The following is a 22,602-nucleotide window of genomic DNA, read 5'->3' as shown; positions in this document are numbered from 1 at the left end:
GGGAAAGTTATTGCCTCTGACCGAAGGGAGAAAGGCTAAAAACCCAAAGGTCTAGGTGGGAATTGGTAAGAACAGGAGGTAGCAGGGAAGCCCCCAGTTAAGACAGAGGACCAGCCACCCTTCCCCCCAATAAGGCTTGTCAAGGCTGTTGATGACACATAAAGCTGTGACCTGTGGCTTAATCAGATCACCCCCATCTGCCCAGTGATTCTGTCACAGTCTGGTACATGCTACCTGCATGACCTTGGGTGAATCACTTAACCTGTGTGTCTTAGTTTCATTATTAGTAAAAAGAAGGGGGCAGATTAGATGACCTCTCTAAGGTACCTTCTAACTCAAAATCTTTCCTTGAAGCCCCATGGTCCAGGACAGAGGTATCAAACACATGTTGGAGGCAGATAGTACATTCCCAAGTGGCCAGAACCAGATTAAAATGTAATTGAGTACAATTTAACAGAAACATTAAAATACAATAAAATATAAATTTATTACATTTTAAAACTAAGCCAATATATATCCCTGGGGGTTCCTTATATATGGATTATTAGTGGCTCCTATTTCTATGTGAGTTTGACAAGTCTAAGGGAGTGCTGGGCAGGTTTCTAAAAGAGGATTCATATCAAGACTGTCAGACTAGCTAACTCTTGGGTTAACCCTTTACTTGCTGAATCCAACTCTAGGGTAGACTGAGCACCCTTTCACTATGACAAACATCTAGGCCATCAACCTCCTTCCAGAGGGACCAGACTGATGGAGGTCAAGGTGGAAAGAGCCCTGAATTTGGAATCAAGAAAGGGAGGACAGAGAATCTGGGCATGGGGTAAAGTCTGGGAAAAGGCACAGAGAAGCCAGATGGAATGCTGATATATTCTCTAGTTAGGTAGTAGCAAGTAGGCCATTTTGGCTGAAAATGCTGTATTGTCCGAGTGGGAGAGTGGGAGGGAGTGAGGAATAACCTATCTAAAAAGATAGGTTGGAGTCAGGTTGTGAAGGGCGTTAGATGCCAAGTAGAGGATTTCTATTTTCTCCTAGAGGCCATAGGGAGGCAGAAAAACTTGAGCACGAGATAGCCATGGCCATAGTCAAGTCTAGCCTTCCATTCATCATCCTGTTCTGCCATTCACTCTGTGACCTTGGCCAAGATCATCTCCCCCTCTGGTCCTGTCTTTTGATATGTAAAATTGGGGAAGAGGTTGAGAAGAAGGCCTTCCAAAGGGAGCCCCCGTTTTGCCCGCATTTATCTGAGGGTGGAGGTTTCCCCTTTTCCACCTTTCGCTGGGGCATCCAAGTGCTTCCACCAGCACCAACACGTAGTCTCGTGCAGAAGAACGCCAGGAGAACCCGCCCCGTCCAGTCCTGGGATCTGGGACAGAGATCCGGTGGAAGGGAGAGAAAGGGGTGACCGGGATCCTTTACTCTCCCCGACGAGGGGCGGGGGGCGGAGTTGCAGCCGGGCCCGGTGCCCGGTGCCCGCGCTCTTGGCCTCCCCCACGGTGCCCCCGGGCCGCCGGCGGGGCGGGGAAGGAGGGTAGAAAAGGGGGGGGGGGGGGGGGGAAGGGGCCGCAGCGCTCGCTGGCCGCTCGCTTGCTCGTTCGCTCGCTCGCTCGCTCCCTTGGCTCACTGGCTCCCTGTCTCCGAAGATGGCGGCGGGTAGGCGCTCCCCGAAGAGCGGGCTGCTGGAGCTGCGCGCTCCGGGTAGCGCGGGGCCCGGGCCCTGGTTGCGGGTCTTGGTCAGCCTGGCCGCGGACGTGGTGACGGTGAGCGCCGCGCCGGCTAGCGGCGAGTCGGGGCCGGGGCTGGGCTCTGGCTCGGAGCCTGAGTCCACGTCCTTGCCCCAGCTCAACGGCGCGGATCCCGGGGCGCCCGCAGCCCCCGGGGCGCCCCCAACTCCGCCACTGCCCCACGCACTGCTCAACCAGAAGCGGACGGTGCGCGTGGTGAAGCAGGAGGCGGGCGGACTGGGCATCAGCATCAAAGGTAGCGGCCCCGGGGGCACGGGCTGGGGGACACAGCGGAAGCACGGGGGCGGCGACGGGACACGGGGAGCGCAGCCTAACCGGGTTGAATGTGAAGGAGCCTAGGGTGGGAGAGCGACGGAGACGAGAGGTGTGAGGGGCGCAGAGAGCGCCCTGGCGCTTTGCCCGGCACTGCACTGTCTGTCTGTCTGACTGTCTGACTGTCGGGGTCCCCTGAACTCAGGCGCAGCGTTTGCGGGAGGGTGGGCGCGGTGGAAACCGATCCGTCCCGTGAAGATCACGATCAGGCCACATGGAGACAAACGCAAGCTCTTAGCCAGTTTCTCGCCCTACAAACTTCATGGGACAGCGGGGCCTGGCAGGTTGAGCCGGTGGGCAGGGCCTCCGCCATGAGGGCTGCCCAGTCTGGGGACTGGCTGGGAGCCTGGCTCCAGTAATAGCCTCATTGCTTCCTAGTTCGCGTCTGTGGGAGTTCCATGGAGCCCCGACAGGGTAGCGCCTGGCCCCAGTGGTCTAAACTTCCAGCCCAGCCTGTTGGCCCTGGCTGGAAGTGAGTCAGGATTCTCTCTGCCCTGTGCTGTGCGAGTTACCCAAGAAGCCTATTCCCCAGTACATAGCACTCCTTGACCCTCCCACCTTCATAACTTACACTGATGCGCTGCTTATGTTAGGCTTTAAAGCTTACAAAGCTTTTTTCCTTACGGTATCTCACTGGAATCTTAAAACCACCCTGTGAAGTAGATTCTCCAGCATTTTACATGTAAAGAAACCCCAGAGAAGTTATATGGCTTGCTAGGAAGTATCAGAGGCAGAATTGGAACCCAGGGCTCCCATTTCCAAGACCAGCACTGCTGTAGTCTTAATCTGCCTTGTCCTTCAGCTTTCCATAAAGGCAAGGTCTGGCTTCTAGGCTATCTCAGGGCTGTAATAAAAGTGGGGGAGTCTTAGTCCATGACCCCTCCTATTTGGAGACACCTGGCTTCTTCATCTCCCCTAATCTCCCCCCTCCCTTATTTTCCCCACTTTCTTGTCCTCCTATTTCTTTTTTCTCTAACCGCTCCTTTCACTGACTTCTCTCTCCTAATTTCTCTCTCCCTCCAGAGCTATGTGTATGCTCATGGGTCTGAATAGGGAAGCAATTCCCAGAGGGCTGAAGGCCCCTTTGTCCTGGGTCCAAGTGCCATTCTAGGACATCTCAGGTAGCAGGTGGTTTCTGTGGTAGAGAATATTTCCAGGCATCAGCAGTAAGAGCCATTAGAGGCAGAGTTAGAGTATGTGTGTATGTGTAGGGAATCTCCTCTTCCAAACTGATATGTGAATGGCAGGATAGGATGCTGTGCTAGTCATAGAATAGAATTTCCCATCGTAGAACATCAGATGCAGCAAGGACCTTAGCACTGATTCCTTTATTGTTTTATAGAGAATGAAAAGAGAGGAGATGAATTATCGAAGGTCACACAGGAAATTAATAGGCATCAAAGAGACTAGGACCAAGGTTTCCATATCCTCAGCCACAGCTCTCTTTAGTACCCCATAATCCTGCTCTACCTTTGCTCACTGCTGGATCAAGATGTCCCTCTCTTCTCCTCCACAGAGTTGGCAAAGGTGGGCAGCTAGGTCTCCACTGAGAACAGAGGCCTGTCCTTTCCAAGTGGGAAGGACCCAATATCTATAGTTCTCTCTTGGATTCAGGGAGTAGTTCTTCTGGTTACCTCAGGAGAAGTAATTTCTCCTGAACCTGGTTTAGATGTTTGGCTATTGAAGGATCATGATGGCCTCAGCTAATGTTGTGCTCAGAGTTCTACTTATTTCTCTTCTCTGCTTTTTGCTTTGGAGAACAGTTCATGAACTTGGAGCTATCTCTTTAGGTCTGGCATCTGTTGGGAGGGATTCCTCCTACCAACAAAGTCTCAGGGTCCAAAGGACATAATGCTTCCGAGCTAAGGCCACTCCCCTTCCCCCCCCCCCCCAGCCACACACACCTTTCCCCTAAATAAGTCTTTTGAATCTGATGTACTCTCTGGGGTTGTGATAAATCCCTTCCTCTTCCTAGGCCACAACCTGTCCAACCATAAAATGGGGAGAGAACTGTTAAAACAGAATGAGTATTGGACCTGGGAGTCAGGAGACCAGGATCCTAGTCCCAGTCCTACCACTAACTGTGACCTTGGGCAGGTTTTTCCTCCTCTCTAGCCTCAGCTTCCTCCTGTGTAAAAGGACTGATGACCCCTGATGTCTCTTCCAGTTCTAATGGTCTCTGTTCCTCCTATGGTCTTCCTAGTACAATGGTAGCAGGCACTTATTTAATATCTGTCACCCCAATTCCCTGACCTTGGTGCCCATTTCCTTATCTCCAGTGTGTGCCTACATGTGTACATGTCTGTGTGTGTGCATCTTCAGGTGGCCGAGAGAACAAGATGCCCATTCTCATCTCCAAGATCTTTAAGGGACTGGCCGCTGACCAGACGGAGGCTTTGTTTGTGGGCGATGCTATCCTGTCGGTGAATGGTGGAGACCTTTCCACTGCCACTCACGATGAGGCTGTGCAGGTGCTCAAGAAAACTGGCAAGGAGGTGGTTCTGGAGGGTAAGCGGTGGGACGACAGGGTTGGTAAGGGGAGGTTATGGAGGAGACAGTCCTATTGCTCACTATTAGACATTCCTCATGCCCTCCTTACCCAGGACCTGGGAAAGTTATCCTAGGATCTCAAGGTTTTTCATTGAATTGATTGCTTTTGTTCATGAAAAAACCATGTATTTTTCATATTTAAGTATTTCCCTTGATTTATGTTTCCAGAAACTAAGAGATTGGAGACCCTGGCTGGGAGCCTGGGGTCTTGGGTTCTGGTCTCAGCTCTGCAACCAACTTGCTGTTTGATGTTGGGCAAGTCCTTTCTTCTCTGTGGATCTCAGTTTCCCTGTCTGTAAAATAAAGGGATTGAATTCAGTGGTCTCTGAGGTCCTCCAAGCTGGGGCATTCTATTATTCTAAGTCTTGGAATGGGTATTGGAGCAGTTCAGCAGGAGTCCTTTGATCCAAGGAATCAGTGTGAAGTGTAAGCAGTGCCCTTAGGAGAAGCAGGCAGCTGGGCCCACGGGACTTCCCACCTTGGTAAGGGCTGGGAGGTGTTTTGTGACTCCAGTATATCTCCCCCATGTCTCCTGGTCTCAGTCAAACTGAGACCTGTTAAAGTTCTTAGCATCTTTAACTGCATTCAGGGCCATCTCCAGTCCTGATCTATACATTACCACTGGACCCAGATGGCTCTGGAGATGAAAGTGAGGCTGGGGACTTTGCATGGCCTTCTCTCACTTAAATTCAATTCACTTTAATGTCATGGCATATCTCCCTGATCTTCGAGAATGAAGGACAAATAATAACAACAATAACCCATGTCTCCTAGGACTTACCTATCAGTCAGGGGCAGTATAGCTAAGGGTAGGTTTGCTCAGCAGTACCCAGGGCTGATAGCGGAGACTGTAGCCCCATTGGGAACCTATAGCCTTCTACCTCTGTTCTCTCTAGTCTTCCTAAAGTGACCAAACAAGTTAAGGCTTGATCTAAGGCCTATTCCTGCTCTCTTAGCTTCCCTTAGAGAAGGAAAGCAGGACTGTCTGCCTGTGGGGTGGGTAGATAGAGGATCAAGTGCTGTCAGGGATCCAGCATGGGGTTGATAACATATCCCAAGGTAGAGAAGGAGACTCTGGGGAGCCCTGGCAGATAGAAAAAATGGCTGGTTGGGGCAGGGTCTGAAGTTTTGGCCATTTCTTGGCCCTTATGTTTCAAATCTGGAAACTTCTTCTAGTTTGAGCAGTCTTAGGGAATCATATCATTCTGATGGATCCCTTTTTGCTCAAGTCTCCTTGGGTTTTCTTCCTTCCCATAGAGTGTACAAGATCAGAAGCAAGTTTGGTTGGACCTTCTGGGGTAAAGGCTGTTGAGAACTATAGGGTATATCGTATGCCCTTAGGAAATATGAGGAAGAAGGGGTACTGCCTGGCAGACTGTTGACCCTGGACTTGCTCTGGACTGGTCAATCCTTGTTCCATAATGTGGTAGCCTTTATTCTAATATGGCGGGGAGGGTGCACCTCTGATCCAGTAACATAGGCTCCCTGCCCTACTCCCCCACCTCTACTGTCTCATCCTCCCTGGTGCTCAACCCTGTCTCCATGGGCCCTCAGTGATCCCTCCCATCAGGGCAGGTTGCCAGGTGAGTCAGCCTGTCCTGTGGCCCCCAGCTTTGACTCCCAGAATTTTCCAGTGCCTGTTCTCAAAAGACAAGGGCAGATGGGAGGAGTGGGCAGCTTGGCACTCTATTCAGGCCTAGGAGGGTGTGGAATGCCCAGACTGTGGTGTATGCAGAAATCTCTGAATCTAACATCCTTAGGCCAACAAGATGATGGGTTTGTGGTGTGAACATGACATCCGCTGAGCATCAAGAGGGGTGTGTGTGTGTGTGTGTGTGTGTGTGTGTGTGTGTGTATGTGCACACGTGTATGGACATCTCCCCTCTACTACCCTGGAGTGCCAGACCATGCCCCTCTGAAGGAGCTTCAAAGCTCATGGCCTCTCTCAGCTTACACCAGTTCCCTTGTGTTGTTGGCTCTGTTGCTGTGCATACTGTATGGAAGGAGCTGTGAGTGACTGCCTAATAGGAGGGAAATGACCCAGTCCTGCGTCCAAAGATGAAATAAAGAGCTTTCTTTGTCCGGAGAGCCCTCTGGGGGTTGCAGACTTTGAGGAAGATACCATTCCATTTCTAGCACCAGGGAAGACAGAGAGCAGCCCCCAAACTATGGCAAAACCAGGAAATGCCTAGGCGAATGAGGCCATGGCTAGTGGTTTTAGAGTCAACATGTTGGACTGCTGCCAACATTCCTTAGCTATAAATGTTCTGTGCCCTGAGACCTACCCCCACTGTGGCCCCACTAACCTTTAGGTGGCAGTTAGAGAACATTGAACAGTACCTACAACAACAGAACATTTGGAGGAAGAAGGGCAGGGCTCAGACCTAGGAAGGACATGCCTTGAGCCTCTGTGTTGTGGATAGGCCAGGTTCTGGACACTGGACCTCTAGGAGTTCACACTATTTGGAGAATTGAGGTGCCAGTCCTCTCCAGAGTCCAAAAGTGTACTGAATGCCAACTATGCCTAGACTCAGGCTAAACATACTAAAGAGGGGTGGCTAGGAGGTGCAGTGAAGAGAGCAGTGGCCCTGGAGTTGAGGACCTAAGTTCAAATCTAGCCTCAGACACTTGATATTTACTAGCTGTGTGACCTTAGGCAAGTCACTTAACCCCAATTGCCCTGCCTTCCCCCCTTCAAAAATAAAAAAAACCAAAAACAAACCCCGACTCCCCCAAAAACATATCTAAAGACTCATACCTAAACAAGATGGAGATTCTTTCTCCCAGTTCTATTCCCCCACTCCTTATTGGAGCTGTTGTCCTGGGAATGGGGTTAGAACTCAACTGAGGCAAGGTAGAGCTGTTTTGGGCATGGTGGCTGGCATTTCCATGACCTCTTGGGTACCTAGCATCCCCAAGCATAGATCTGTGGTATTTTCTTGCCCCTTGTGACTTTGGAAAAATCACTTAACCTCTCCAAGCCTGTTAACTCATCTAAACAAAGGGATTGGATCAGACGCTTTTCTTTTCTTTTTGGATCAGGTGCTTTTCAAGGTCCCTCTTGGCTTTGACATTCTAGGATTCTGTTATCTTAATTCCCCCAGTCTGGTCCCCATTAGGTGAGCTGGGTCTGGGTTATGCAGATATGGAGCACGAGCTGCACAGTCCCTTCCGAGGAAGCATGGCTTGACACCACTGGACAAATAGAGAAGGAGGTGTTTTCCTGCCTTCGCATCTTGGCTGCCCTCAAACCTCCCCTATTACTCTGCATTAGGAGGTCTTTTGCTTCTGTCGTAAGCTGTTCCACCCCCTGCCCTGGGATGCCAGTAACTCCTGACCCCTGCCCGGTCTGGCCCTGCCTAGTCCTGAATTCTATACTATCTTTGTTTTCTAATATAAAATTTTGGGTTCTCTCTGCCAGCACCTTAATTCAGTCACTTTGGGGAGGGGACACTTGCCATGAAGTTTCAGCTGCCTGGGTACTTGGCATAGTGTGGCATGAGAGCATTCTGTGGAGTCAGGGATGTGGGAGAGCACAAGAAACAGACCTTGTGCCTACGTCTCTTGACTCCCACAGCCAGCATGCAAAGGGGTCCACACCTCTTCTAGTAATGGCCTGATTCTCCAGAAAGCATTCATACCACAATTTACTTCAGACTCAGCCCTGGTTGGAAGAGAGCAGCAATCAGAGTCATGGGAAGAGCTGGATCAAGGCCAAACAAACCTCAGGAGATTGGATCCTTGGACCCACAGCCTGTCAATCGTGGTGGAAGAGAAGGTTCCCAGCTTGGCTTTGTGTCACCATGCAGTTCAGACTCATGCATGAGCAGCCATAAGGCAGGGTGGGGGAGTGTGCATTCAGTTGTGAGCTATAGGCTTTGTCGGAGGAGGTGAGGAAATTGGAGATTGGTGTGGACCAGAGTAGTCAGGGGAGGCTTCTTGGAGGAGGTGGTTCTCAAGGGGCCAGGTTTGGAGGTGCTTTGAGCTTCTAGGATTTGTGTTCATTGTCCTTGGATCAGGGTGGCAGCTCCCTGACCTGGAAACATGTGCTGTGTCCCCAGAGACAGAAGGAGGCTGAAATTGGCAGGAAGGTAAGAAGGTCTGTAGTTATGGGCCCACTCTGACCTTTTGGTGGGTTAAGTGTTCTACTTGTTGGGCCTAGGGTAGCATCCTAAGGTTGGTCATGCCTCTGAGTCTCCCCTGAGGAGGAAGCCCAAGGCAGAAATCCTTTACTTTGTATCTTACAGGCTCTGAGGTTAGCTTCTTTTCGTTAGGTGAGGCCTCATGATGATCTCATGGGGTGATTTAGGAATGGAGTTGGCTCAAAGCTCCATTCACTGGGCTGTGCCATATGTAGACCAAAGGAGAAGAAGCCCCATCCATCCACCTCAAAGGTCTCAAGTCCCTGGAGAAGTATTTGGTGTTGGGGGTGACCAGGGGTGATATTGCTTGGCAGTAGGGTCAAGTAGTGATAGCATTGTCCAGCAGCCATATGTCTTGTATCTTTGGGTGGGGTCACTCCCTAGGAGCCTCACCGTCTCTGCTGTGGCAGCAGAGATCTCAGCCACAGCCCCTCCTGAGGGTGGACCCATCAGCTGCCCCTGGGGCTCCCTCACTGCCAAGAATGATGACTCAGGCAGAAATGAGAGAGGGGAGGGAGCCTCAGAGCCAAGTCTTTTTATAGCTAGGTATTCAGGCCCAGGGCACGTGTCCATGGGGTCTGCGTGTGTGTAACCCAAGACCCCAGCTCTGGAACTGGTTGAAAGCCATTTATAGTGTGTTCTGCTTGTCCCACACTATCAAGGCTGTGTGGGGCGCAGCACTAAGTGAGAAGGGATGGCCTGGCTCAGGGTCAGTTGCTTTCTATTTTTCTCCAGCTCTTTAAGGTTACTCAGTCAACAGAATAACTTTAGGGCATCTCCTATGGGCATAATATGTGTGAGGTACTTTGGAAAGATGCAGAAAAGATACAGGCCTGTTTTGTGCAAGCATCAGACATGTACACACAGACTTTCCATAGCCTTGCCTTTCCCATTATTGATCAAACCCAGGGAAAAGGCAAATGGGGCTCATGGCCCATCTTTGGAACCTTCCCCTCCTGTTCATTGGCACTGCCAGATACTTCCTGCCAGGAGTGACCAGCAGTCCAGCCTGTTAGAAAGTTTGTGCACCAACCCCAGAGTCTAGGCCAGGAGGTCAGTAAACCTAGCAGAGGGGCCCGAGTGCTATGAAGCACCACCCCTCAGGGCAGACACTGCTGAATGGCCTCATTTCTCATCTGGAGATCTGTATGATTGTAGAGTGCCCAGTTACCTCATTTTACCGGCAGAGAAACTGAGGCCTGGAGAAGACTAGTGTAGTTTACCCAAGGTCATATATGCAGTAAGTGCAATGGAATTGGAGCGTAATTGGGATTAGAATTTGCTTGCTGACTCACAGTCTTGGGTTCTTCCTACTGTTGACAGCCTTACGTGAAATTGTCGAGGATTTAACATTTTCTCCTTAAAACCAAGATGTTTCTGTCTCCTGGAGTATGGATTCTTGTCTTAAAAATGAACCCTGGTCTTGTCAGGAAGACAAAGGGAAGGAAGGAGGGAGGGAGGGAGTCTGCATCTCTCTGAGCGAGTGTCTGAGGATGCAGTTGTCTCTGTGTCCGTCCACATCTGTGTGTCTGCAAGTGTGTGACCTTTGAGATCTTTGACCTCCAACCCCCTCATTTTACAGAGAGGAGGCAGTTCCAGAAAAGGGAAGTGACCTGTCTAAGGTCATACAGCTAGTGAGCATCTGAGCTGGAACTAGAACCCAGGTCCTCTGGCTCCCAGCCCAGAGCTCTGTCCCCTGCCCTTTGTGTAGGACTGGTTCCCTGCAGAGTTTTGTGCTCTTGGGTGGTGGCTGAGACTGGGTTGGGTCAAGCTGAGAGTGATTCTGCTGTAGTAAGACTTGGTGCCCAGGAAACTGGGCACCCAGAGGTGGGGAAGCTTTATGCTGGTGCACTGGCTGAGTGTGACTCCTTGTCACTGTCTCCCTGGACAGTCAAGTACATGAAGGAGATCTCGCCCTATTTCAAGAACTCTTCATCAGGGGCTACTGTAAGCTGGGAGTCCCCAGCTGCCTCCTCCCCGACCCTCCGCCCCCGGGACCTCAAGGAGGGGAAAAACGTCTCCTTGAAGATGGCCTATGTCTCGAGAAGGTGTCTCTCCACTGATGCAGAGCGCAGGTGAGGACCGGCCCCAGGGTGGAAGTGAACCCTGAGCCCAGGAGAGGGTGGGCTGCAGCAGGGAGTGGATGTGGAGTGCAGGGGGAGGATGGGCCTCAGGAAAGACTAGATGACTGTGGTTGGGCTCTGGTGGGAAGTGGGTGCTGAGTATAGGTAAAGACAGGTTCCAGGGCACTCGCAGCATAGAGCCTGGGGTTGACATCAGATGATTGTGGGTTGCAGTGGGGACTGAAGGAATAGAAAAGAGCCATCACTAGGGCTGGCCTTTGGGATTATCAGATGGCTAGGGAGATTCAAGGGGGAGGGGACCAGGAGACCTGACATTCCCCTGACCAGGCGAGGCCTGAGAAATATTAGCTCGATGAAGCAGAAAGCACTTGGAGCTGGATTCTAAGGTAGACTCTGTCAGCTAACCAGTAGTGTGAGCTTGAACAAGTCCCATCCCCTCTCTGGGCTTGGGTTCCTTAATTTCTGAGATCATCTCTAAGGCCCTTCCAGCCCAGATATTCCATGGCTCCAGGCCTTTGTCCTGAGCTACTGTGTTAGCTAAGGAGGGTGTCAGTAAGTCAATAAACATTGTGTGTCAGGCACTGTGCTAAGAAGAGATGATACAAAAAAATGGGGAAGACTGTCCCTGCCCTCGAGGGGCTCACGATCTAACAGGCAGACACTGTGCAAACAGCTACATCCAAAGAAGGAAAATACAGGATAAACTGGAAATAATCAACAGAGGGAAGGTGTTAGAGAGATTGGGAAAGGGTTTCTGTAGAAGGCCGGGTGTTAGCTGGGACTTGAAAAACCAGGAGGTGGCGATGAGGAATGAGTGCATTCCAGGCACTGGAGACAGCCAGAGAAAATTCTAAGAGCCGAGAAGCAGAGTTCCTTGTTTGGGATGGTGACTTTGTGGTCTCTGCGAAGACCATCTCAGTGCCTTTCTACCTGGTGTCTTATTCTTCTCTGGGGCCTTAGGGGGAGGTAGGCTGTGGACCATCCTCATAAAGAAGAGGGTCCCGAGGATTAGAGAGAGGGTGGACCTTGGCAAGGGTCATCCAGTGGCTCAGAAAGAAATTAAAGCCCTTCAACTGGTACCTTGTCCACAGGCAGGGATCTTGTCTTCCAGTGCTACTGTCCTCCTGGTCTAAACTGCTGTCTTCCCTGAACCTATATCACACTGAGCTACTTCAAAGATCAGGCAGACATTGTATATGTGACCTTCCCTGCCTGGGCCTGGGGCCCCCAGGCCCAGCATAAGCACGGTTTCCGATCTTTCTGCATTCTGCCCTACCCACAGCCTGGCCCTGAGATCCAGCCTAGTTTCATAAACTGGAAAACAAGCAGAGTCCAGCACTGTGAACTGAGAGCTAAGGGTCCCCAGGATGGCCTGTTGGGCAGTGGGAAGCAAGGAGGCGGCACCTTTGAGTCCTTTCAGAGAGAAATAGGCAGGCCCAGGTTGGTGCTCATGTATGCTGGAGACATGGGGCAGCTAGGTGGCTCAGTGGACATAGTTCTGGGCCTGGAGTCAGGAAGACCTGAGTTCAAATCCAGCCTTAGACACTTATTAGCTTTGTGACCCTGGGCAAGACATTTAACCTCATCTGTAAAATAGGGATAATAATAGCACCTCCCTCCCATTGTTGTGAAGATAGAATGAGGTGTTTGTAAAGTACTTAGAGTAGCGCCTGGCGCCCAGTAGGGACGATATAAATGTTAGCTGCAGGCAGGAGTGGTGCTGAGGTGTGTGCATGCACGGCTGAGATTGTGAGAGGTGGTGTCCACGTGTGGTCTGTGTGACCGGCGTTCGTCTCTAGTTTGTTCTGCCTGTCCTCTGTGTATCTGCATCACAGTGCGTGTTCGGCAACATAGTGACGTCCAGCTTTCTGGGGTGTCGTGGAGCGGCCTGGTTGTCCCTGAATCAGCCTCTGTCCACAGGTATTTGGAGCTGCGTTCCGCAGATGGTCGTGACACGCTCTTCCTGAGGGCCAAGGATGAGGCCAGTGCTCAGGCATGGCTGGCTGCCATCCAGGCTAACATCAGTGTCCTTGTGCCCTGGGTCACTGATGAACTGCAGGCCCTGCTCACAGGAGCTGGAGGTGTTTCTGGGAGCAAAGAGATCAAGCGGATAGGCTGGCTAACGGAGCAGGTGGCCTGCATGAGGCTGGGGGCAGGGGGGCTCTCCCCTCCCGGCTCAGGCAGGGCGTTCCCTTCCCCGGGCCCCTCATCCTGGGTCCTCTCCTCTTTGCTGCTCCGCTTCCCCACCCTCCCTTGTCCTTTTCCTTCTGGCCCCTATCCCCCAAGTCACCCTAAGCTCTTCCCTCTGCTCTGTAGCTCCCAGGTGGGGGGACAGAGCCTGTTCTGGCCGTGCTGACGGAGAAGGACCTTCTGTTCTATAGTCATCTCCCCCAGAACCGCGATGCCCTCAGCGCACCCACCCGCAGCTCTCCACTCATTGCCACGAGGTACCTCATGCTCCCAGGCCAGGGGCCCCATCCCTGTCCTGTCTCCTGCTCTATCCATCTAAGCTTAGAGCTCCAATCAGTCATTCAATCAGCTGGCACTTGCAAAGTGTCCACCATGTGTCAAGCGCTGTGCAAACAAGGCAAAGATGAACCAGTTCTTGCCTTCAAGGAACTTATGTTCTGCTGGGGGTAGACAGCATGAATATTGATAAGTGTGTACAAAATATGTACTTATGAAATGAGGTTAATCTGTTAGCTGGAGGGATCAGGAAAGGCTTCATGTAGTGGGTGCTATTTAAGCAGAAAATAAGATGCAGGTGAGAGTTGGGAATACACTCCTGGGGTGGGTGATGGCCATTGCAGAGGGGCAGAGACACAGCGGGCCTGGGGACAGGATGGAAGAGGGGAGCTGGTCATTGCTACCAGGATCGTGGTGTTTGAGAGGCTGGTGCCTCAGGACAGAGACTAGGGAGTCTCTGGTCAGGTTGTCCAGGATCGTAGGAGGGGAAGAAAACATGAGTGACAATAGAGATAGCCAGCCCCTGGCAAGTGGGCTTCAGAGCAGGAACAGGCCATGGTGGGGCTAATAGTCAATGGACACAAGGCTGGGTCAGCCAATTCAAGGCCCCTACAGAGTGGTAGCATGGTGCAGTGGTGTACTGTAATTGCCAAGGAAAGGCAACTTCCCAAGGTTCAAAATACCAGCATAGGTGCTCTCCATTTTATTCAGTGACCAACCAAGAACAGAGAAGATCAAAACATGACATCATTCCAAAATACAGCATTTACTAAGTGTGATTAAATAATCTCCAAGGACTACCCCACCCCAGGACCTTCCAATCATTCAATCAATTACAAAGTCCCTGGTTTAAATACTTCTCCACCCCTAGGCTATATCTTTATTTGTCAATCACAGAGCACAAAAAGGTCAAAAGTTCCCCACCCCTGGATCACAATTGAATCTACCCCAGAGTTACATCAAGTTTAAACACAGCACTTAATACCCAAATGGAGGTCTTTTCTTCATCTTGACATGAGGCAAGTTCTCAGCAATCTTAGTTCCTGGGGAGACAAGGCTTAGCAAGGCCACAAGATACATTGCCAGTCCCTCCATTAATTCATCCTCTGTCTGTAGAACAGTCCTAGAACCCCTGAAAACATTAGCAAAACCCTCTTGTAGGATTTCTGTAAACATACAACAAGAAAATCCTTCTTCAGGGCTTCTGAACCAACAGAAAGGTTCCCAGACCCCTGCAACAACAGCACTGTCCTTCACCAGTGGACAGTATTCACTCTGTCTGCAGGACAGTCTCCAGACCCCTGCAACAACAGCACTGTCCTTCACCAGTGGACAGTATTCACTCTCTGTCTGCAGGACAGTCTCAGGGCTTCTTAACCAAAAGCCAGGTTCCAGGACTGTCTTTCACCAGTGGACAAATCTGGCAAAAGAACATCAAAACAGACAGACAAAGTACCAGCAAAACAGCCATGTCTCCTCAGTCCTTGGCAGCTCAGGGGGCAGGTCTCAAAAGTCCAGGGCAATTCAAAGTGGCCACCAGCAATTCTCTTAGTCTCTCTCCCTGCCTCCACGTGGGTGCTGCTTCCAAGAAAGGTCTTCCGCCTCTCTCTTGTCTCTCCAAATCTATGTCACCAGCTCCTCCCAGTTCAGGACTTTCTTTTCACATCAACAAGTCCATCCCACAGGTGGGATTAACAAGCTCTGGGTTTTAACACAATCAATTTGAAAACCAAGCCCAATACAGGGGAATCTCCACATTCCATTACTATCACAAGTGGAAAGACAGCTAGCCTCAAAGCCAGGAAGATCTGAGTTCAAATTTTACTTCTGATCCTTCTGCTACCCAATCCCTTCACCTCCCTGGGCCTCAGTTTGCTCATCTGTAAAATGAGGGTATTGGGCTAGATGGCTTCTGAGGGCCTTTACAGCCCTAGATCTGTGATCCCTTGGTAGCTGTATTGGGTGTAGCAGGACTCTTTACCTGCCCCAGATAGAGCAGGCAGTAAGGTGGGGGGCATATTCTTAAGGTGTCTTATCTTCATCCCTCCCAGGCTGGTGCATTCAGGCCCCTCCAAGGGCTCTGTTCTCTATGACTCAGAGCTATCCTTCGTGCTGCGTTCAGGGACCCATCAGGGTGTGGAGACACACCTGTTCAGTGTGGAGTCACCCCGGGACTTGGCGACCTGGACCCGCCTGCTGGTGGATGGTTGCCACAATTCTGCAGAGGTTGTCCAGGAGGTGTCCACAGGTCAGAATCTGAGAGGGCACCCAGGGAGAGGGCTGTGTATTCTGGTGAGTCACGGGGTGGGCAGCCTCTGGGGTAGGGGAGCCCGCAGGAACATGCCCTGACCTTTGTCCTGGCTGCTAGGGTAGGAGCTGTGCTAGAGCAGGGCTCTGGAGTGTGCCTACACCTCATGCCCTCCTCTACCCTCCTCCTCAGCCTGCACGTGGAATGGGCGGGCCTGTAGCCTCTCTGTGCACATTGACAAGGGGTTTACCCTCTGGGCAGTGGAGCCGGGTCTGGCAAAAGCCCTGTTGCTGCAGGAGCCTTTTGAGAAGCTGCAGATGTCCTCGGACGATGGGTCCAGTCTGCTTTTCCTGGACTTTGGGGGTGCTGAGGGTGAGATTGTGAGTGGCCTCCACTTCCCGGGGTTTGCAGGGAGAGGGGAGGAGACTGAAGAGCTGTTGGGCCATGGGGGCTGGGGGTATTGAGGAGACCAAAACGGGGAGGGGGATGAGTACCTGAGGCTGCTTCCCCAAGGCCCAGGAGGCTCTGGACATCACCTGGCCTGGAGTTTCCTTTGCCCCTTGTTCCCTCTTCTCCTTCCCCTCTTCAGTTCCTATATCCTACCTAGAGGACTGGCTAGACTGGCTGTGATGGGGAACTTGGAGTACTGACAGCCTTCTTAGCAGCATCAAACCATTATTGGGTACCTATTGTATACCTAGTGATGGGTTTGGGTACAGAAATGAATCAGATGAAACTGAGGAGGACCTGAGTTCAAGTCCTGACTTTTTGTTCTTGTTCAGTCATTTCAGTTATGTTCGAATCTTTGTGACCCCATTTTTTGAGGATTTTTTTTTGCAAATATACTAGAGTGTTTTACCGTTTCTATCTCCAGCTCATTTTAGAGATGAGGAAACTGATGTAAACAGCATTAAGTGACAGCTAGTAAATGTCAGAGGTTAGATTTGCACTCAGGAAGATGAGACTTCCTGACTTCCTAGCTGCCCTGCTTACTAGCTGTGTGACCTTGGGTAAGTCACATAAATAAAATATGTACATCTGAAGGGAATATATACATGTGATGTGACAGTGTATAGAGTGCTTATGTTACTTTACTAGGAAAGTAATATACAGACTTGGGAGTGGGCTGGGGAAGTGGAGATCAGAGATGGTTTTATGGAGGAGGTGATACCTAAGCTGAGCCTTGAAGGACAAGAATGTCAACTGGTATAGCATGTGGGAGAAGGGGAGCCATTCCCGGGATGGGGGACACCTTGAGTCTGTGCACAGGGATAGGAGAGGGTGAGACTAGATCTATGACAGCTGGATCCAGTCTGGATCCACTTAGAAGAGAAAAATGTAAAATAAGCCTGTCCTGGTAGTTTGGACTCAGATTGTAGAGGGACTTTAATAGGGAGCCACTGAAGGTTTCTGAGGGACTTGGTCAGAAGTCGTGCTTCAGGGAGATTATTTTGGAAGTTGTATGAAGGATGGATTAGAAAGGAAGAGAGTGGAGGCCATGAGTCTATTTAGGAGACTAGGTAGACCAGCAGACCCAGTAAGATGTTGGCGATGTCCATCTGAGGGAGATGGCCCCAGTGAGTAGAGAGAGGCATGCAGGAGAAATATAGGGAGGAGGCAAAATCAGTGGAACATGGATTGTGGGCAAGGAGGTAGGAGGTAAAGATTTTGAGTCTGGGTGACTGGAAAGGCAGTGCCAAATGGGGCGGTGGGGAAGTGAGGGGTGGGCTTAGCTCTCAGAGCTGCCCCCGGCCCCTCTCCCCCCCTCCCCCGGGCCCAGATGAGCTCAGTTTTTAGGCACGTTGAGCTGGAGGTGTTTTGGCTCCTCCTTTGCCCTGACCCAAAGTTTCTGAGCCCCACATTTTAGGAATGACATCGATAAGCTGCAGCACATCCCAAGGAGAAAGTAACAGATAGGGAGGGAATGCAAGGCCACATTATGAGAATTGCTGACCTGGGAATGTTTCTCCTTGAATAAAAGATTTAGAGGGAATATGATAGGTGTCTTCAGAGACATTAGAAGGGCTGATTTTAGATGCTGAAGAAGAATTTGTTTTACTTGATCCCAGAGGGTAGAACTAGGAACAATGGGTGGAAGTTACAAGAAGTCAAATTTCAGTTCAATATGGGGAAGAATTAGGTTTCTTTCCTTTTTTTTTTTCTTTTTGGAGGAGGGAAAGCAGGGCAGTTGGGGTTAAGTGACCTGCCTAAGGTCACATAGCTAGTAAGTGTTAAACATCTGAGGCCACATTTGAACTCAGGTCCTCCTGACTCCTGGGCCAGTGCTCTATTCACTGTGCCACCTAGCTGCCCCTCTTTTTTTTTTAAATGAAAACTTAAAAAAATTTTTAAACATTTAAAAAATTTTTGAGTTCCAAATTCTTTCCCTCCAGTCCATTTCCCACCCATTGAGAAGGCAAGCAATATGGCACCCATTATACATATGAGATCATATAAAATATATTTCCGTATTAACCATGTTACAACTTTTAAAAAAAGATCCTTTATTTTTACATGACATTCATTTCTGAATATATTCTTCTTCTCTCCCTTACCCAAGGAGTCATCCCTTATAACAAAGAATAAAAAAGAAAGAAAAAAGACAGTCTAGCAAAGCCAACCAACACATCACTTGTGTCTGATGGCCTATGGAGTGTTCCACACTCACATCTCTTCTATCTCTCCCACACCATTCCAATCTCCCTTCTCTGCCAAGAAGGGGAGGGGGATGCATTTTGAGTTATCTAACAACAGGACTGGCTGGGGGGAGTAGTGAGCTCCTCATCATGGGAAGTGTTTGAGTGGAGACTGGATGATCCTCTTTTAAGGGGAGGCTTTAAAGATGGGAGATTGAAGTTGATGCCCTTGAGGTCCTTTTGAGTGTTAAAGGTCTATGCTTCTTTGGACTTCCTCCCCTCTGTGGGATATCTCTGCTCTTGCAGAATGCCCTATCCTAGGACTCATGTCTGTTGACCGTATCTTTGTGCCATCTCTGCTGCTGGGGGCTGGTAGGGGTAAGGGGGTGTGTGTCAACCCAGGCTTGCTTGATGCAGGGCTGGCAAGTCTGGAGCAAAGGGTTTTGGGGAGGTAATGGCAGCTTTACCCTGACTCGAGTTTTTTTGGCCCCTATAGCAGCTGGATCTTCACTCCTGCCCCAAAACCATCGTTTTCATCATCCACTCCTTTCTTTCCGCCAAAGTCACTCGCCTGGGGCTACTGGCCTAAGGGCCCCAGGGTAGGAGCTTGGGGGCCACAAAGCCCAGGAAGAGAGGCCCACAAGCTCACTGACCAACAGAAGGCAGGAAGATGAGAGCAGAACGTCAAGAGAACAGAGCCAGGAAATCAGTGGTGCCAGGCCCGGGGTTGCCAGAAACCACTGTCTGATGAGGGCTTACTGGGGGTGACCTCCTGAGACATAGCGACCCTGTGAAGGAGCAGCCAACCCCGAGGCTGTTCCCACACCAGTGCCTTGCAGAGTGCTATTTTGTGTACAAATAAGCCATTCCTTATTTGATACTTTCATGGCCAGGGCCAAGAAGGAGCCAGGAGGAGGGGAGGGCAAGGAGGTCTGCTCCCAGCTCCAGGCAGGAGAAAGCCCCTGGGTACAGGTTGGCATTTGGCATAGCCAGGTCACATGGACCCAAATAGTGAGCCACGCCTCAGCCTAACCCGACCCCTCCCCAGAGCCATGGTTCTGTTCACAGAGGGAGAGAAGCCCCTATGCCCCCTTGAGGCCCTTGGGCTTCCTCCAGATGTGGCCCTTCCTGGGGCAATGAGAAGGGGGAAGACACTCCCTATTTCCTCCACCCAAATTCCACCATGGAATCTTTTCTCCCCCTTTTTGTGTTCTTTTTTTTTTTTTTTTGCATTCTTTTGGTGAAATAAATAGCCCAACTTCGCCATAGTCCAGTTGTATGTTTTTTCTGTCATAGTCCTTTCTTCTTTCTCTGTCCATAGGCTACCAAGGGACACTTGGGGAACCAGGACATCTGTCCTCAATCCTGCTGCCACTGACTAAGACATCTTCCTTAGCACTCTCAGACCATCTGCATTGGGGGTGGGGGTGGGAGAAGCAGAGCTCTACCTGGGCCCTGAAATAGCCTCTTCTCGGGTCCATGTGGGGACTTCTGGCCTGCAGAAGCCTGGAGTCAATGTGGCAACTTTGGGCGTAGAATGGGAGGGAGAAAAGGAATCACTGCTCTCTGGGCCCAGTTCCTCACCTGTGAAACGAGTAGGTCGAAGTAGGTAGTATCTAAGGTACCTGTCAGTTTTAAATCTTGTGAGCCTATGATTTAGGCGTAAGGGGAATAAGGATCTCATCAGGCCAGAAACCCAGGGACTCCACCTTCTCCTGGGCTTCCTGGTGTAGGACAGACCTGACTCAGGTCGGTGCCCTGGTAGTTTATGTTCAATATTGGAACAAAAATGAGAAATTCATAGATAATTTTTCAGTCAGCAAAAGGAGATTTACTTAGTCACAGCAGGAGAGGGATATTCAACAAGCACATGCATCCCAAGTCGGTTCATTGGAAGGGAGCTCTCTGCTGCCTCTGAATCATCCATTGTGGTCCACCAGCCAAGCATCAAACTGAAGTTCCAGTGGTTCTTCTGGACTTAGTCACTAGGAAGTGATATCAATAACCTGGTTCCTCGTTAGTGCCTTGAGCCAATCAAGTCCCAAAGATGGTTTCATTACCTCTAAAAGACACCCCCTCTTTCCCATTTGTATGGGGGAAGAGAAGGGAGAAGTTAGGGTTCTAGTGTTCCCACCATAAGAGAAGGTTGCTCCCCTTCCTTCATCTAGCAGGGCCCAGGTTAAGGATCCAGATGAAGGTACAAGCCCCAGCTTGTTCTTGAGCCTAACTCTTTTACTAGCCCAATAATGGATCCCTGGTCAATCTGAGCTGCTGGCTTGGGGGCAGCACCCACTCAATGGAGAGCTTGGAAGGCCTTCCCGTACCCATTTAGAGAGGAGCACTGTGGGGATGACGAGGGAATGTGATTTCCTTAAACCCAGATTTGGCTGAAATAAGAAAACTTTCCTCCCAAGGGGAACAAGGAAGAAGAAATGAAACCACGTCAAAACAGAATGTTTTATTGATGGTTTTTGTTTTTATATTCAATCATTTGTCTTCCTGTGCTAAACCCCTCCTCATAGCTTAGTTAGTCAATAAACAATTATTAAGTGCTTTCTCTGTTCCAGGTATTATGCTAGGCACTAAGGATATAAAGAGAGGTAAAAGATAATCCTTGTTCTCAAAGAGCTCACAATCTAAATAACTTTATATTTTGGGGCGCGGCCAATGTGGGGAATTTGCTTTGTTTGACTATGTATGTTTGTTATGAGGGTTTGCTCTGTGTGTGTGTGTGTGTGTGTGTGTGTGTGTGTGTGTGTGTATGTAGGAGGGATGGTGGAACAGAGAGAAAATAAATGCTTACTAATAAAAATATGTATCTCAATCTATACCCTGAGTCCACTACCTCTCTGTGAAAAGATTGGTAGGATACTTAATCCTTGATCCTTTGGAATCATGGTTGGTCAGAATTTGTAAGTATTTCAAAATTGTCTTTACAATGTTGCTTTTATGGTATAAATTTTTCTCCTGGTTCTTCTCACTTCACTTTGCATCAGTTTATACAAGTCTGTCTAGGCTTCTCTGAAACCATCCTCCTTCTCATTTCTTACAGCACAGTAGTATTCCACATCTATGTTACATAATATGTTCAGCTCTTCCCCAATTGATGGATGGGAAGACGAACCAATGACTTAGGGGAGGGACTTATCCAGCTCAAGTTTTATATCTGCCTATGCTCTTATTATTATTAATACTGCTTTCTCCAAGCTCAGCATTGACCTCTTGATTCTAATTCAAACTAACTTATTAAGTATTTATTATGTGCAAAACACTGGGATTGGTGCTAGGAATATGAAGTCAAAATGAGAACCAAGATGGCAGAGTATCAGGGAGCAGTGGAGCAATACCCCACCCCCAAACAAACAAAACGACTCCCTCAAACTGATCTAGAAAAGAACCAGACGAAATCCTGATCGGGCAATACAAAGCAAAGCCGCAGGGAGTCCTTTTTCTAGCTCAGGTTGGCATATGGACACAGACTGAGAAGTTTGGAGACACTGGGGACACATTCTGGTCAGCCATGGTCATGTGGAGCCTTCTATTGCCCAGGAAGAGGATGTACACCAGAGTGAGTGGAGGTCTCAGACACAGCCTTGTTGCTCACTACCTGGTTCCAGGTCACACGTCCATGGTGTACTGTCCCCCACTCCGCCCCAGCATGAGTCCTGAGCGTTGTACTGAGAGGAGCAGGTTTGTGGTGGCATAGAGCTGGAAACTGCAGGAATGCCCATCAGTGGGGAAATGGCTGAACAAGCTGGGAGTGTATGGTTGTGATGGAATGCCTACTGTGCTATAAGAAATGATGAGCTCAACGATCTTAGAAAATCATGGAAAGACTTGCATGAAATAATGAAGAGTGAAATGAGCAGAACCAGGAGAACATTGTATATATAGTAGTAGCAATATTGTTTTAAGAAAGACTTTGAATGAATAAGTCATTTTTACTATTATAAATACCCAAATTAACTATGAAGAACATATGAAGAAAGATGCTATCTGTATCCAGAGAAAGAACTGATAAATAGAAGTATGTACAGAATAATTTTTGTTTTTTTTTTGGGGGGGTGACTTTGGGAGTTAAGTGACTTGCCCAGGGTCATACAGCTAGTAAGTGTCAAGTGTCTGATCAGAGGTCAGATTTGAACTCAGGTTCTCCTGACTTCGGAGCTGGTGCTCTATCCACTGTGTCACCTAGCTGCTCCCTGTATAGAATAACTTTACACACACACACACACACACCCCTCTATTTGTGTCTAATATAGCCATCTCTGGGGCTTGGGGAAGAGAAGGGAAAAAAGAAAAAAAAGAAATTTTCACAAAAAGTTTATAATATATTTAAAAGGAATAGCAAGTTGTACATAATAGATTTGCAGCTTCACGTGCAATCATCTTTTTTATTATACTATGTTATGGAAATGCTTG

At 49.6% G+C, this 22,602-nt stretch overlaps 1 protein-coding gene across 5 annotated transcripts; it reads left to right on the top strand.

Annotated features, from left to right (window-relative positions):
* Window positions 1-1,548: 1,548 nt before the first annotated feature.
* SNTA1 (syntrophin alpha 1) lies at window positions 1,549-19,448 on the top strand. Of its 5 annotated transcripts, none has more exons than XM_069077773.1 (8): window positions 1,549-1,977; window positions 4,377-4,562; window positions 10,638-10,821; window positions 12,751-12,961; window positions 13,147-13,277; window positions 15,348-15,544; window positions 15,806-15,916; window positions 18,677-19,448. In XM_069077773.1, exons 1-8 carry the CDS (start codon window positions 1,641-1,643, stop codon window positions 18,781-18,783), a joined length of 1,464 nt encoding a protein of 487 aa, XP_068933874.1. In that variant the 5' UTR covers window positions 1,549-1,640; the 3' UTR covers window positions 18,784-19,448. The 5 variants fall into 5 exon arrangements, with proteins under 5 accessions (XP_068933874.1, XP_068933876.1, XP_068933875.1 ...); XM_069077774.1 differs by having other exon boundaries at window positions 1,551-1,977; window positions 15,806-15,924; XM_069077771.1 differs by having other exon boundaries at window positions 1,551-1,977; window positions 15,737-15,916.
* The last annotated feature ends 3,154 nt before the right edge of the window (window positions 19,449-22,602 follow it).

Source organism: Petaurus breviceps, unplaced genomic scaffold (genome assembly GCF_028583685.1).
Source record: "Petaurus breviceps papuanus isolate PSGF00001 unplaced genomic scaffold, PetGlider_PUasm1.0 90994, whole genome shotgun sequence".
In the NCBI taxonomy this organism is placed as follows: Eukaryota; Metazoa; Chordata; class Mammalia; order Diprotodontia; family Petauridae; genus Petaurus; species Petaurus breviceps.
The sequence above is the reverse complement of the archived record's forward strand: the minus strand, read 5'-3'. Positions and strand labels throughout refer to the sequence as shown.

Excerpts from the sequence above, each read along its gene's own strand:
- SNTA1 (XM_069077771.1), top strand. The coding sequence starts at position 1,641 with ATGGCGGCGGGTAGGCGCTCCCCGAAGAGCGGGCTGCTGGAGCTGCGC. Across the intron at positions 15,545-15,736 it reads TGTCCAGGAGGTGTCCACAG|CCTGCACGTGGAATGGGCGG; the intron begins GTCAGAATCTGA and ends CCTCCTCCTCAG. Across the intron at positions 15,917-18,676 it reads GGACTTTGGGGGTGCTGAGG|CAGCTGGATCTTCACTCCTG; the intron begins GTGAGATTGTGA and ends TGGCCCCTATAG.